Genomic DNA, 14,030 nt, shown 5'->3' with positions numbered 1-14,030 from the left:
AACTCCTGACTAGGAAACTTTAATGGAGCAGAATGGGATACCTGAGTGAATAGCATTTCTGGGGTTCCTCAGATCACCATGATTTTGCATAATGCTATATGAAGTAAAAATAAGAAGATTGTCATGGTCTTAAGACCGTGTTAGCGAGTCATTTGACATACTGCTCCAATGAGAAACTGCACAGTACGAGGGGAGACCTGAACTCGCCTGTAATTGTTCGCTGCTATCTTTGCAGGGGTTGTGTTTCACTACAGGGCGGCAACCAGCAGGTACACCCTGAACTTTGAGATGGCACAGAAGGCTTGTGTGGACATCGGGGCCGTCATAGCCACCCCAGAGCAGCTGCATGCCGCCTATGAAGATGGTTTTGAGCAGTGTGATGCAGGCTGGCTGTCAGATCAGACTGTTAGGTGAGTGGTCTGGGGGCTACCGGCTTTAGTTCATCACGTGGGGAGTGAGAATATAGTGCTACTTCCTAGTCCTTTATTTTCCCAGGTATCCCATCCGGGTTCCCCGAGAAGGCTGCTATGGAGACATGATGGGGAAGGAAGGAGTCCGGACCTACGGATTCCGTGCTCCTCATGAAACTTACGATGTGTATTGTTACGTGGACCATCTGGATGGTAAGATGTTCACATTTCTATAGCTTCATTTGACCCGAGAAAATCGAGGAAACACTGGGAGCACGTGGGGATAGAGTGAGTCTCCATGCTTGTTTGGATTCCAAACAGCAACGTTTAGTTTAAATAACCGTATGATTCTGTGGTAAAATAAGCTTAAATTAAAGTGGAAAGAGAAGGAGGGCTGTGTAAATGGTTATGTAGGTTTGAAATGTCTTTAGTTAATGGCAGGTTTGCTTTCAGTCATGCTGCCACTGGAACGTTTCCAATACATTTTTAGAGAATTAAGAATAGAAGCCTGTAAGGGCGGTACCTATTCTTGTAAGGACTTCAGGTAAAGTCCTGTGATGACAAACCACTGTGAATCCAAGTGCTGATAAACATCCCAAAGTGCAACTGAATGACACAAACTAGCCAAGGAAGGATTTTCATGGTTTGCTTCTCCTTGTGTTCACTTTGTTACACTAATATTTATTTTTTTTAATATAAATTTATTTTTTTAATTGGAGGTTAATTACAAATATTTAAAGCAATATTGCTACACTAATTTTTAAAGCAATCATTTATTCATTCAATCAATCAGCACGCAAAAAAAAAAAAAAAATACAAAACACCCACTGTGTGATAGATGCTCTGCTTGTTAGAACTATGAAGTCAGGTAAGATATAAGCCTTGCTTTAGAGATTCTTAGAGCCTGATTGATTCTGGCATCATCATTTCCTCCTCAGTGACAGAGAGAGACTCTTAGAGATAGTAAGTTTGAGGTCTCTTCTGGCAATGTTACCTAAGGACATAATAATTTTATTATAAGACACATGGAGTAGAAGTTTCTGTGACTTTTGAAATGGAAGTTCACTTGTAACAATAGCTATCTTAGAGGCCTCAATATATAAATAGAGGTATCGCATTGAGTTATACATTTAATTTTAGCTGGGTACCCGTAAAAGAATGATCTCAATTTTCTTATGCTTAAAATGAGGAGGTTGGACTAGAAAATTTCCATAGTCCCTCCCAACATAATTAAATTCTCTGATTCTATGAATTGAATAAACAACCTCAGTGACCGAAAGCTAGAAAATAAGCAGCTTATATTTGCCTGGTGTCCTAAATGTGAATAGGATAGCCTGATTCCAAGAAGGTTTCTTTAGTGTGGTTCTCTAGCATCTTAACCTTCTTATTATTCATATTCTTATTATGACTGTTATTTAAGATTGATACATGTGTTTTCTAAACCATAATTTCAGATACTAACAATTTACATTTTTCACAAAGGTAAAGGGAAAATAATCTAGAAAATTCAAGCTATGAGATATAGCTTATCTCCTTCCTTAAGTTGAATTTTAAATTTAGTTAACTTTTTTCATAGGATAAGAGATGGTTGATAGGAGATTCTGATTCTAGGAAACAAATTTTGTTATTGCTATCTCAGTAAGATGGAAATTTGTACCTAAATTCAGTGAAATTTATTTTATCAGTGTTGTTTTCTTTTGGAATAATGTCTATTAGAGTGATAGCAATAGAAATTTCTGGAATGTTGGTAATACTGGAACTAAATCAGAGACAGATTTTGCAAAAGTATATATAAGTTGTAATTGGTAATCTTTACCAAGTGTGATTGAAATAGTGGCTTTCAGGTATAAATCTGTGGACAATTTGATCCCAATGGGAATAAACGTTAACATCACAAGCCAACCTTTGTGATGGAAAGTTAGGATTATGTATTTACAATGCTCCCAGAAAGCATGCCTAGGGGTCCCTCTGCATGTCTCTTCTTTAGTCTTATCCTGATGGAAGTACTGAAACCCTACTCTCTAAGGCTACAGAATCGCTAGCTTCTTTGAAGTCTAGAGGACTTTGTGCAGAAGCTCCAGAAATTCCATGCCCTCCACAAATTCAGTGTGAGATACTTTTGACAGGGTCTTGGTGGGAAAAGCCCTGCCAAGGATTCCTAGCCGTGTTGTACCATCAAGAGCTGGCTTCCTAAAATCTGTTCAGAGTATCATAACTAATGTTTGGGGAAAACTGAGCTGTCAGAAGAGCCATTTTGAGGATCTAGGCATACACCACAATGAGAGGGATTTATTAGTCATATAGGAGTTCTTCTCCATCTCCATAAACATTGTCACTTCTAGGGCAACTGTTATTCGTAAAACCAGTCTCTGCTCCAGGGTAACCCAACTGTGTTTTATATAGTTATGTATTTACTTGGGATATATGTTCATGTATTTGATAACTGAAAACTTGAAGTGTGTAACACAGCATAACTTTAGTTGAGGTATTTATACTAAAACGACAGAATCTGAAATTTTTTGTCTTACCACATAGAAGTTGGAAGACAAAGATGAAAGAATTGATATAAACACGAATTCAAGCACTGGCTGAGATTTGTGTCAGCAGTTACAAGGCTTCAATTTGTTTCACAGAAGAAACTTAGTTTCAGAGGATATTCAATATGTTTATAATGACATTTATTGTGAAATGGGGTCTGTAAGGATAATTCCCTTTTCATCACAGTATGAAGATAAAATGAGTTAAGGTGTAAAGTGTTTGTCAGAATGTGTGGCACAAAGTAAGTGCTCAATAAATAGTAGTTATTATAGTTTATAGATTTTTAAAAGGTTCTTATTTCTGCTGAATTCTTAATTGATTTCATTTTTGCTCTTTTGTATGTAAGTAAGTCAAGTGCCTTGAGGGATGAACAGGACATGAAAAGACACCAAGAGAACAAAAAAAAAGAAAAATGAAAATGATAATTTTTAGTTTTGCATGTCTAGCCCCAAACTCTCTTCTGAATTCCATACCTGCATTTTTGGTTTGTGAATCATTTTGGTGTCTCATCTCTGGTTTTCTGTCTTACCTCGCAAGTAATCCCCAAGCCTTTAATAGTTCTTCAAGGAATCTGTTTTATGACCATCAAAACAGGCAATCACCATGGCCATATCATTCGCCTACTCAGCATGGTATGGTGTGAATTTCCCGTTGCCTTCCTCCTCAAGCAAATGCTGCTGGCTCAATCAAGAACCTCAATCCTGGCTCAGGAGTATAAACTTTTCAGCTGTGTTTCTCTCTCTCTGATATGCTTATATGCCTTATAACCCTTGCTTATATGCACCAGCTGTCCCTAGCTCCTGCCAACAGCTGTGCTTTGAGCCTCTCTGAGAACAAACCTCTCATCTTCCCAGCATTCCACTCTCCCCTATGCCTGTGAGCAGACTGCCTTCAAGAGCCCATCTTTGGCCCTTCCAGCTCACACTGCCATTTTCTGATTTTGAACTCCCACCTTTCTTAGAGTTAGGGCCACATATCTGGTGTTGAATTCTTCTTTCTGGTTGTTTTATATTCATCATACACAAACCATTACCTAATATTTTTATTTCTGAAAAAACTTTTGTAAGATCCTGATAGAAATAAGGGAATAACCATCTTCTATAACTCTCCAACCACAGTGAAGAATCTATTCCAGTATCAGACACATAGCAGAACTCAAGAACTACACGGTGGTAATTGCAGTTTTTTTCCAAACTTTGTCTCTTTCGGAAACCGCCTCCACCACCCTACCGTTTCTACAGTACTTGAAAACAAATGCCAAATTTTATTCACAAGACTTACTAAGGATCTATTTTTTTCATTGGATCACCAAGGTGCTAGTTTTTCTCTTTGAATTTCTCCTTTCACTCTTTTCTGTGGTGTCTCTTAGAAATAACTTTTTCCTAGAGATACTCCTTTATTCTTTCTCGCCTCTCCAGTCATTTCGCTTTTTTGCCTCCCCAGCCAATTGTCTTTTCTGGGATTGGTCCCTTTGTACCTATTCACAAATCATAGGCTTATTTTTCTACTGCTTCCTTATTTCAAAATCAGGATAACTCTGTCACCTCTATGACTTATCTAATGATTCCATGTCATCCAGGTGTCTGACCTAGAACGAAAAGCAACTTTTCCTTTTTGTCTTATGAGCTCCTTTATATATGTAAGCTTCTCAGGTGGCTCAGTCCATAATCTGCCTGCCAGTGCAGGAGATGCAGGTTCAATATGAAAACCTAAAAATATTCAGGTAAAAACCTGAATATCATTAAACAGGTCTTAGAGCAGGGCTTAATTCCAACTTCTTTAGAGGATTTGATAGGATCAAAATCAGATACCAAATCTGTAAATTGTGTGATTTCCTGCCTGTGGATTCTCAGATTGACTTTTAATATTAATGGAATTTGCAGTGTGTAATCTACAGATTACTTTACTGCTGGGAGTTATTTAAGAATTAGTGATAATTGGGTTGATTCAGTTAAAATGCCCCATGTCAACTAGAATAGCTTCCTGCACACTGTGGTTCAGCAGATGGCTTCAAATATTGATTCCGGATTATAGAATCTTTCCACATGGATTGATGTCGGTGCCTGAAGATGCCGGAACTTTTTATTCTCTACAGAACTCACAGAATTGTAGATCACAGTTAAGGCTGTGGGTTCCCAAATAGGCTTTAGACATGAATGCACCTTGCTAAGGGTTTGAAATTGAACTTGGAGTTCTTTTTGTTTAAGTGTTTGAATGTCTCGCTAAGAGTCACTGAGGAAGGTGTCCAGGCGTGGACCCTGGCAGAACCTCTGGAAAATGATGTCCTCTGTCAGTATGACTTGAATAGATTGACTGTGAAGTAGCTCCATGGGTAGAATAAGAAAAAAAACTATTTGTTGTATGATTGTACTGTCCTTTAACTTAATTCTCAGAAAAACCTTGATAGGGATTTTTGTAAAATCTTCCTTTTTATACATGAAGATACTAAGGAACAGAAGTTAAGTGACTGGGTATACCCTTTTTTTACTGTCCTTCTTGAGTAGCTTTTCAGGACCACCAAAGATTCCCCAGTAGAGCAACAGGCAGTCTTACAAACCAGGAGGGTGCAAAGTACTCTTAATGCTCCCCGAAATCTCTGATTTTTCACATGAAAATATCCTAATTCTTATCTGAGTAATGATTGCATCCCTGTTTGGATTACAGTGATTGGGATTGCTGGGTTAAATGACAACTCTATTTTTAACATTTTGAGGAACTGTTTTGAAATTTTTACCAGAAGTACCTTAGGGTCCCGATTCTTTCATTCCTGCCAACACTTGTTTTAATCTGATTTTTTGATTATAACCATCCTAATGTGTGCAATACTACCTGTGTGTGGTTTTGATTTGTATTTCCCTGATAGCTAGAGATGTTGAGCAACTTTTCCTATGACTGTTGACTATGTACATAATTTTCTTGGAGAATCATCTGTTCAGAAGCTTTGCTCATTTTTAATTGGGTATTTGCCTTTTTATTACTGAGTTATAGGAATTCTTTGTATACTCTCGATTCAAGAGTGTCTATTCAGATATATGATTTGTAAATATTTTCTCCCATTCTCTGATTTGCATTTTTACTTTTTCAATAGGACCTTTTGATGAACAAAGTTTTTAATTTTTATGAAATCCAATATCTAGTTTTTCTTTGATAATTTGTGCTTTTGGTGTCACATCTAAGAAAACAGTGCTAAATCCCTAGTCATGAAGACTTATTTCTGTGTTTGTTTCTAAGAACTGTAGAAGTTTTAACTTTTATTTTTATCTATTTTGAGTTATATTTTGTATATGGCAACTCTTTGCAGAAGAAGTAAAACAATTTTGAAAAAGAAGAACACAGTTGGGAGTCTCATATTTTCCAATTTCAAAATTTACAACAAAGCAATAGTAATCCAAACACTGTTGCAGTGACGTAAGCATAGTCATACAGGTCAGTGGGGCAGAGTCCAGAAGCAAACCCATATATTTATGATCAATAGATTTTCACCAGGGTGCCAAGGCCACTAATGGGGAAAGAATAGTCCTTTTTAACAAACAGTGCTGGCATGATTGAATACCCACATACCAAAGAATGGATTTGGATTCTTATGCCATATACAAAGGGATTTCCCTGGTGGCTCAGATCGTAAAGAATCTGCCTGTAATACAGGAGACCCCGGTTCGATCCCTGGGTCAGGAAAATCCCCTGGAGAAGGGAATGGCTACCCACTCCAGTATTCTTACCTGGAGAATTCCATGGACAGAAGAGGCTGGTGGGCTACAGTCCATGGGGTCGAAAGTGAAAGTGAAAGTCACTGAGTTGTATCTGACTCTTTGCGACCCCATGGACTATACAGTCCATGGAACTCTCCAAGTCAGAATACTAGGGTGTGTAGCCACTCCCTTCTCCAGGGGAATTTTCCTGACCCAGGAATTGAACTGGGGTCTCCTGCATTACAGGCAGATTCTTTACCATCTGAGCCACCAGGGAAATGCTTTTGTATATGGCATAAGAATCCAAATCCATTCTTTGGTGTGTGAGCATTCAATTATGCCATCACTATTTGTTAGAAAGACTATTCTTTCCTCATTTTAATGGCCTTGACACCCCGGTGAAAATCTATTGATCATAAATATATGGGTTTGTTTCTGGACTCTGTCCCATTGATCCGTATGACTATGCTTACGTCACTATCACATTGTTTGGATTACTATTGCTTTGTAGTAAATTTTGAAATTGGAAAATATGAGACTCCCAACTGTGTTCCTCTTTTTCAAAATTGTTTTACCTCTTCTGGACCCCTTCAATTCCTACATGATTTTTGGGATACATTTGTCAATTTCTGCAAAAAATCCAGCTGAGTTTGAATTGAATTGCCAGATCAATTTGAGGTGTATTGTCATCTTGACAATATTGAGTCTTCAGATTAGATCTGTAAACATGGGATATTTTTTCATCTTTTGTTTAGATCGTCTTTATTTTCTTTCAGCAGTGTTTTATAGTTTCAGAGCTTTCATAGTATAGATTTTGCATTACTTTTGTTAAATTTAACCTACATATTTTTCTCTTTTGATGTAAATGTAATTTTCTTTCTTTTTCTAATTGTTCATTGGAAGTGTGTAGAAATAAATTGGCCTTGTATATTTTATCCTACAAGCTCGTTGAAATTATCTCTTAGTTCTAATATATTTTTATGGAATCCTCAAGGTTTTCTATATATATAGCCACTTTTATTTTATAATCTAAAAATAAATAAGTAGAAATGTCTTGACAGAAATCCCTTAAAACCTGTGACAGTCATTTGCTTTAAGGCTTGATGGCAATTTCTAGAATTCTAAATTAAAAGAACTTCTTTGGAAACACAGGGCCATTTAACTCTGAGCTGTGAAAAGTTAAAAAAAATAACTAGGCTGATCTTCCTATGTTGACCTGCGGCCATACTGTGCCTGTCAAACAAAATAACACATTCGATCTTTTGTATATTTTGAAGACTCAGACATCCAGAAATTTTTTAGAATCTCTTTCTCACTCTAATTAAAGTCTTACTGCTCTGTCATGGGGAAAGAATGAGATCTGACATCCTGAAAACCATAAAAATATGCTTAAATTTTGGTGGGATTTCCTGTGTCTTTAATCCCTTCAAATGACATATACAATATCTTGTGTAATAGCACATCGACAAATATGTGGATTCCTTTTCCCATGAATGTTATCTGATTTAAAGAATGTTAACTGACTATCACATGACTGATGACAATTCTCTAAAATTAATTAAAGGTTAAATTTTTCAAAACCCAGTGTCTATGCTTTAAGCCACATTTTGTTTCTCGGTTCAGTTCAGTTGCTCAGTCATGTCCAACTCTTTGCAACCCCATGTATTGCAGCATGCCAGGCCTCCCTGTTCATCACCAACTCCCAGAGTTCACCCAAACTCATGTGCATTGAGTCGATGATGCCATCCAGCCATCTCATCCTCTGTCATCCCCTTCTCCTCCTGCCCCAATCCCTCCCAGCATCAGAGTCTTTTCCAATGAGTCAACTCTTCGCATGAGGTGGCCAAAGTACTGGAGTTTCAGCTTTAGCATCAGTCCTTCCAATGAACACCCAGGACTGATCTCCTTTAGAATGGACTGGTTGGATCTCCTTGCAGTCCAAGGGACTCTCAAGAGTCTTCTCCAGCACCACAGTTCAAAAGCATCAATTCTTTGGCACTCAGCCTTCTTCACAGTCCAACTCTCACATCCATACATGACCACTGGAAAAACCATAGCCTTGACTAGACAGACCTTTGTTGGCAAAGTAATGTCTGTCTCTGCTTTTCAATATGCTATCTAGGTTGGTCAAAACTTTCCTTCCAAGGAGTAAGCGTCTTTTAATTTCATGGCTGCAATCACCATCTACAGTGATTTTGAAGCCCCAAAAAATAAAGTCTGACACTGTTTCCACTGTTTCCCCATCTATTTCCCATGAAGTGATGGGACCAGATGGCATGATCTTCGTTTTCTGAATGTTGAGCTTTAAGCCAACTTTTTCACTCTCCTCTTTCACTTTCATCAAGAGGCTTTTTAGTTCCTCTTCACTTTCTGCCATAAGGGTGATGTCATCTGCATACCTGAGGTTATTGATGTTTCTCCCGGCAATCCTGATTCCAGCTTGTGCTTCATCCAGCCCAGCGTTTCTCATGATGTACTCTGCCTATAAGTTAAATAAGCAGGGTCACAATATACAGCCTTGACGTACTCCTTTTCCTTTTGGAACCAGTCTGTTGTTCCACGTCCAGTCCTAACTATTGCTTCCTGACCTGCATACAGGTTTCTCAAGAGGCAGGTCAGGTGGTCTGGTATTTCCATTTCTTTCAGAATTTTGCACAGTTTATTGTGATCCACACAGTCAAAGGCTTTGGCATAGTCAATAAAGCAGAAATAGATGTTTTTCTGGAACTCTCTTGCTTTTTCGATGATCCAGCAGATGTTGGCAATTTGGTCTCTGGTTCCTCTGCCTTTTCTAAAACCAGCTTGAACATCTAGAAGTTCAAGGTTCACATATTGCAGAAGCCTGGCTTGGAGAATTTTGAGCATTACTTTACTAGCGTGTGAGATGAGTGTAATTGTGCGGTAGTTTGAGCATTCTTTGGCATTGCCTTTCTTTGGGATTGGAATGAAAACTGACCTTTTCCAGTCCTGTGGCCAGTGCTGAGTTTTCCAAATTTGCTGACATATTGAGTGCAGCACTTTCACAGCATCGTCTTCCAGGATTTGAAATAGCTCCACTGGAATTCCATCACCTCCACTAGCTTTGTTCTTAGTGATGCTTCCTAAGGCCCACTTGACTTCACATTCCAGGATGTCTGGCTCTAGTATTTTCTACTTCATCCTAAAACAAATGATATATTTGAAAGGTGCTGACCTGGCCATTACACCCCAAATTAGATACATTGCCAGCCTAACACTAGAATTGGATGAAGCTATCTTGGCAGCCCCAGAAGTTTTCTTGTCACTGTTAACAGAAGAGTGGTTTCTGTATAGGTTAAAGAGTCAGATCTTAGGGGGAACTGACATGCTTTTGAATTATCTACAAATGTTGGCTGTCAAAAGATTATATAATAGTGTATGTTGCCTGTTAACCAACCACGTACAGCTGATAGATTTTGTGATCCAGGATAATGAGTATTAGTCTTTATTGTTTTGATCTTGTGTATACAGACATGGGCAAAAAATGAGAAAGAGCAAAAGGCAGAGGGAAAAAAAAGGAAACTTACTTTGAAAAAACTTAAAAGTCCAAAACTTTTACCCAGTAATAATTATATTGACTTGTCTTTATTACCATAACACTTACCGTATATTGTAAGTGGTTTTATCCTTCTGGGCATGTCATCTGACTATTTCCAGCTCATACACCACGTCTACTTTTGCATACACTTATTGCCTGTATACCATTTTGACCCAAACAGCAGGGAACTGTAGTAACAATCGCAAATCTTGATCTTCCTTATAGTGAACAAAAAAATCATGAAGTTCTATTCTCAAATGAGAAAAGAGACTCATGATTAGTTTATAGGAGCTAATTCTCAGACAGTTCAGGATAGATAGGTTATGAGTGTGCACACACACACACACACACACAAACAGAAGAAGCATAAATATTTATCAGACTATCCAGAAAATAGGCCCTTCTAGATAACTGTGGTGAGACCTCAGCTTTGACTACCACACAGAACAGCCCATCTAGGAAGGACCTGAATAATTCTCTGTGATCTGCTGGTGCCAGTTTCTTGTTCTCCTTGGCGATCTCAGGGAATTGCTTGTGAAAGAAAAAGATCCTCTTCTCAATTTGCTCTGGACTCAGAGTCTCTTTCATAATTTTTCTGAGTTACTCCTGAGTATCAACTCTTAGTTTTTGAACATTGTAGGTCATCTTAATGTTTTGATTTGTTTTCATCATTGCTTGCCACATTTTAGTATGTGTCATTTCTAAGTCTGCCAAGGAATAGCTTTTCCATTTAGCAATCAAAAGTGTGGAAAAAGAACACGCATGATCCACTTTCCAGGGAGTCTTTTAGCAGTTACTTTTCAAATTTAAGTATTATTTTTGATGATGTTAATTCCTGTAATTAAGATGAATTTAGTTTGTAGAATGTCACCAGATATTAAAGTCTCACCAGCAATGTCTTCCAATTTCTTCTAGGGCATCCCTAGAAAGTTGGAAAAACAGGAATAGTTTAAAGTCACAGCATTTAACTTGATATTTTGGAAAAACAGAGGTTAAGCTACTGCATATATGTTTACCATATGAGCATGCAAATTATCCCTTTTGTGAAATCCTCTGTTCTACATTATAGTTTATGTGTTGTACTAATAAGAATGTATATATATATGCATGTCAGTAAATTCTTACTTAGGACAACTTAACTTCACATTTTACATTAAGTCGTGCATTGCTTTGTGTATAAAGGATATTTTGTGTATTTCTTTCCTTACATTTTATCTGCTGTCAAGAGCAAATGATTGTTATTACACTTGGACACTTTCGTGTTCACCTTACATGTGGTCCTGGACACCATCAGGGTCTCTGCTCTGGTCCAGCTTCTTCTGCTCATTTACAGTCTTTGACACAGCCTTGGTAGGCAGTGGACTTCATATGACCTTTGTTTTTGTTTTTTTGGTTCCTGCTTTGATTCTGATTACCTTGTCTATATACTGTGTTTCTGTCGTGGACAGGTTAACACATAGGATATGAGAAACTTAATATGTGCTGAGTTATCATTGTTATGGCTCAACTGAGATTCTTCTTCTTGATTGAAACATACATGTCTCTCAGTCGCTCAGTCATGTCCGACTCTTTGCAACCCCATGGACTGCAGAACGCCAGGCCTCCCTGTCCATCACCAACTCCCAGAGTTTACTCAGACTCATGTCCATTGAGTCGGTGATGCCATCCAACCATCTCATCCTCTGTCATCCCCTTCTCTCCCATGTTCAATCTTTCCCAGCATCAGGGTCTTTTCAAATGAGTCAGTTCTTTGCATCAAGTGGCCAAAGTATGGGAGTTTGAGCTTCAGCATCAGCCCTTCCAATGAATATTCAGGACTGATTTCCTTTAGGATGGACTGGTTGGATCTCCTTGCAGTCCAAGGGACTCTCAAGAGTCTTCTCCAATACCGCAGTTCAAAAGCATCAATTCTTCAGTGCTCAGCTTTCTTTATAGTCCAACTCTCACATCCATACATGAGTACTGAAAAAACCATAGTTTTGACTAGATGGACCTTTGTTGGCAAAGTAATGTCTCTGCTTAATACGCTGTCTCAGTTCAGTTCAGTTCAGTTGCACAGTCATGTCCAACTCTTTGCGACCCCATGTATTGCAGCACACCAGGCTTCCCTGTCCATCACCAACTCCTTGAGTTCACCCAAACTCATATCCATCAAGTCAGTGATGCCATCCAGCCATCTCATCCTCTGTGTCCCCTTCTCCTCCTGCCCCCAATCCCTCCCAGCATCAGAGTTTTTCTAATGAGTCAACTCTTCGCATGAGGTGGCCAAAGTACTGGAGCTTCAGCTTTAGCATCATTCCTTCCAAAGAACACCCGGGACTGATCTCCTTTAGAATGGACTGGTTGGATCTCCTTGCAGTCCAAGGGACTCTCAAGAGTCTTCTCCAACACCACAGTTCCAAAGCATCAATTCTTTGGCGCTCAGCTTTCTTCACAGTCCAACTCTCACATCCATACATGACTACTGGCAAAACCATAGCCTTGACTAGACGGACCTTTGTTGGCAAAGTAGTGTCTCTGCTTTTGAATATGCTATTTAGGTTGGTCATAACTTTCCTTCCAAGGAGTAAGCGTCTTTTAATTTCATGGCTGCAATCACCATCTGCAGTGATTTTGGAGCCCGAAAAATAAAGTCTGACACTGTTTCCACTGTTTCCCCATCTATTTCCCATGAAGTGATGGGACCAGATGGCATGATCTTTGTTTTCTGAATGTTGAGCTTTAAGCCAACTTTTTCACTCTCCACTTTCACCTTCATCAAGAGGTTTTTTAGTTCCTCTTCACTTTCTGTCATAAAGGTGGTGTCATCTGCATATCTGAGGTTATTGATATTTCTCCCGGCAATCCTGATTCCAGTTTGTGTTTCTTCCAATCCAGCATTTCTCATGATGTACTCTGCATATCAGTTAAATAAGGAGGGTGACAATATACAGCCTTGACATACTCCCTTCCCAATTTGGAACCAGTCTGTTATTCCATGTCCAGTTCTAACTATTGCTTCCTGACTTGCATACAGATTTCTCAAGAGGTAGGTCAGGTGATCCGGTATTCCCATCTCTTTAAGAATTTTTCACAGCTTGTTGTGGTCCACACAGTCAAAGGCTTTAGCATAGTCAATAAAGCAGAAATAGATGTTTTTCTGGAACTCTCTCGCTTTTTCGATGATCCAGCGGATGTTGGCAATTTGATCTCTGGTTCCTCGCCCTTTTCTAAATCGAGCTTGCACATCTGGAAGTTCACAGTTCATGTTCTGTTGGAGCCTGGCTTGGAGAATTTTGAGCATTACTTTGCTAGTGTGTGAGATGAGTGCAATTGTGTGTTAGTTTGAGCATTTTTTGACATTGCCTTTCTTTGGAATTGGAATGAAAACTGACCTTTTCTAGTCCTGCGGCCACTGCTGGGTTTTCCAAATTTGCTGGCATATTGAGTGCAGCACTTTCACAGCATCATCTTTCAGGATTTGAAATAGCTCAACTGGAATTCCATCACCTCCACTAGCTTTGTTCGTAGTGATGTTTCCTAAGGCCCATCTGACTTTGCATTCCAAGATGTCTGGCTCTGGGTGAGTGATCATACCATCATGATTATCTCAGTCGTGAACCTCTTTTTTGTACAATTCTCCTGTGTATTCTTGCCACCTCTTCTTAATATCTTCTGCTTCTGTTAGGTCCATCAATTTCTGTCCTAATTGAGCCCGTCTGCATGAAATGTTCCCTTGGTATCTCTAATTTTCTTGAAGAGATCTCTAGTCTTTCCTATTCCATTGTTTTCCTCTATTTCTTTGCACTGATCACTGAGGAAGGCTTTCTTATCTCTCCTTCCTATTCTTTGGAACTC

At 38.7% G+C, this 14,030-nt stretch overlaps 1 protein-coding gene across 3 annotated transcripts in view; it reads left to right on the top strand.

Annotated features, from left to right (window-relative positions):
* Positions 1–14,030, top strand: part of VCAN (versican) — a 121,232-nt gene that overhangs the window by 22,397 nt on the left and 84,805 nt on the right. For all 3 annotated transcript variants that reach the window (XM_027545675.1, XM_027545676.1, XM_027545677.1), the window contains exons 4-5: positions 236–410; positions 496–623. In XM_027545675.1, the coding sequence (XP_027401476.1) occupies positions 236–410; positions 496–623 (303 nt within the window). The remainder of the gene's footprint in view (positions 1–235; positions 411–495; positions 624–14,030) is intronic.

Source organism: Bos indicus x Bos taurus, chromosome 7, assembly GCF_003369695.1.
Source record: "Bos indicus x Bos taurus breed Angus x Brahman F1 hybrid chromosome 7, Bos_hybrid_MaternalHap_v2.0, whole genome shotgun sequence".
Classification (NCBI taxonomy): Eukaryota; Metazoa; Chordata; class Mammalia; order Artiodactyla; family Bovidae; genus Bos; species Bos indicus x Bos taurus.
The sequence above is the reverse complement of the archived record's forward strand: the minus strand, read 5'-3'. Positions and strand labels throughout refer to the sequence as shown.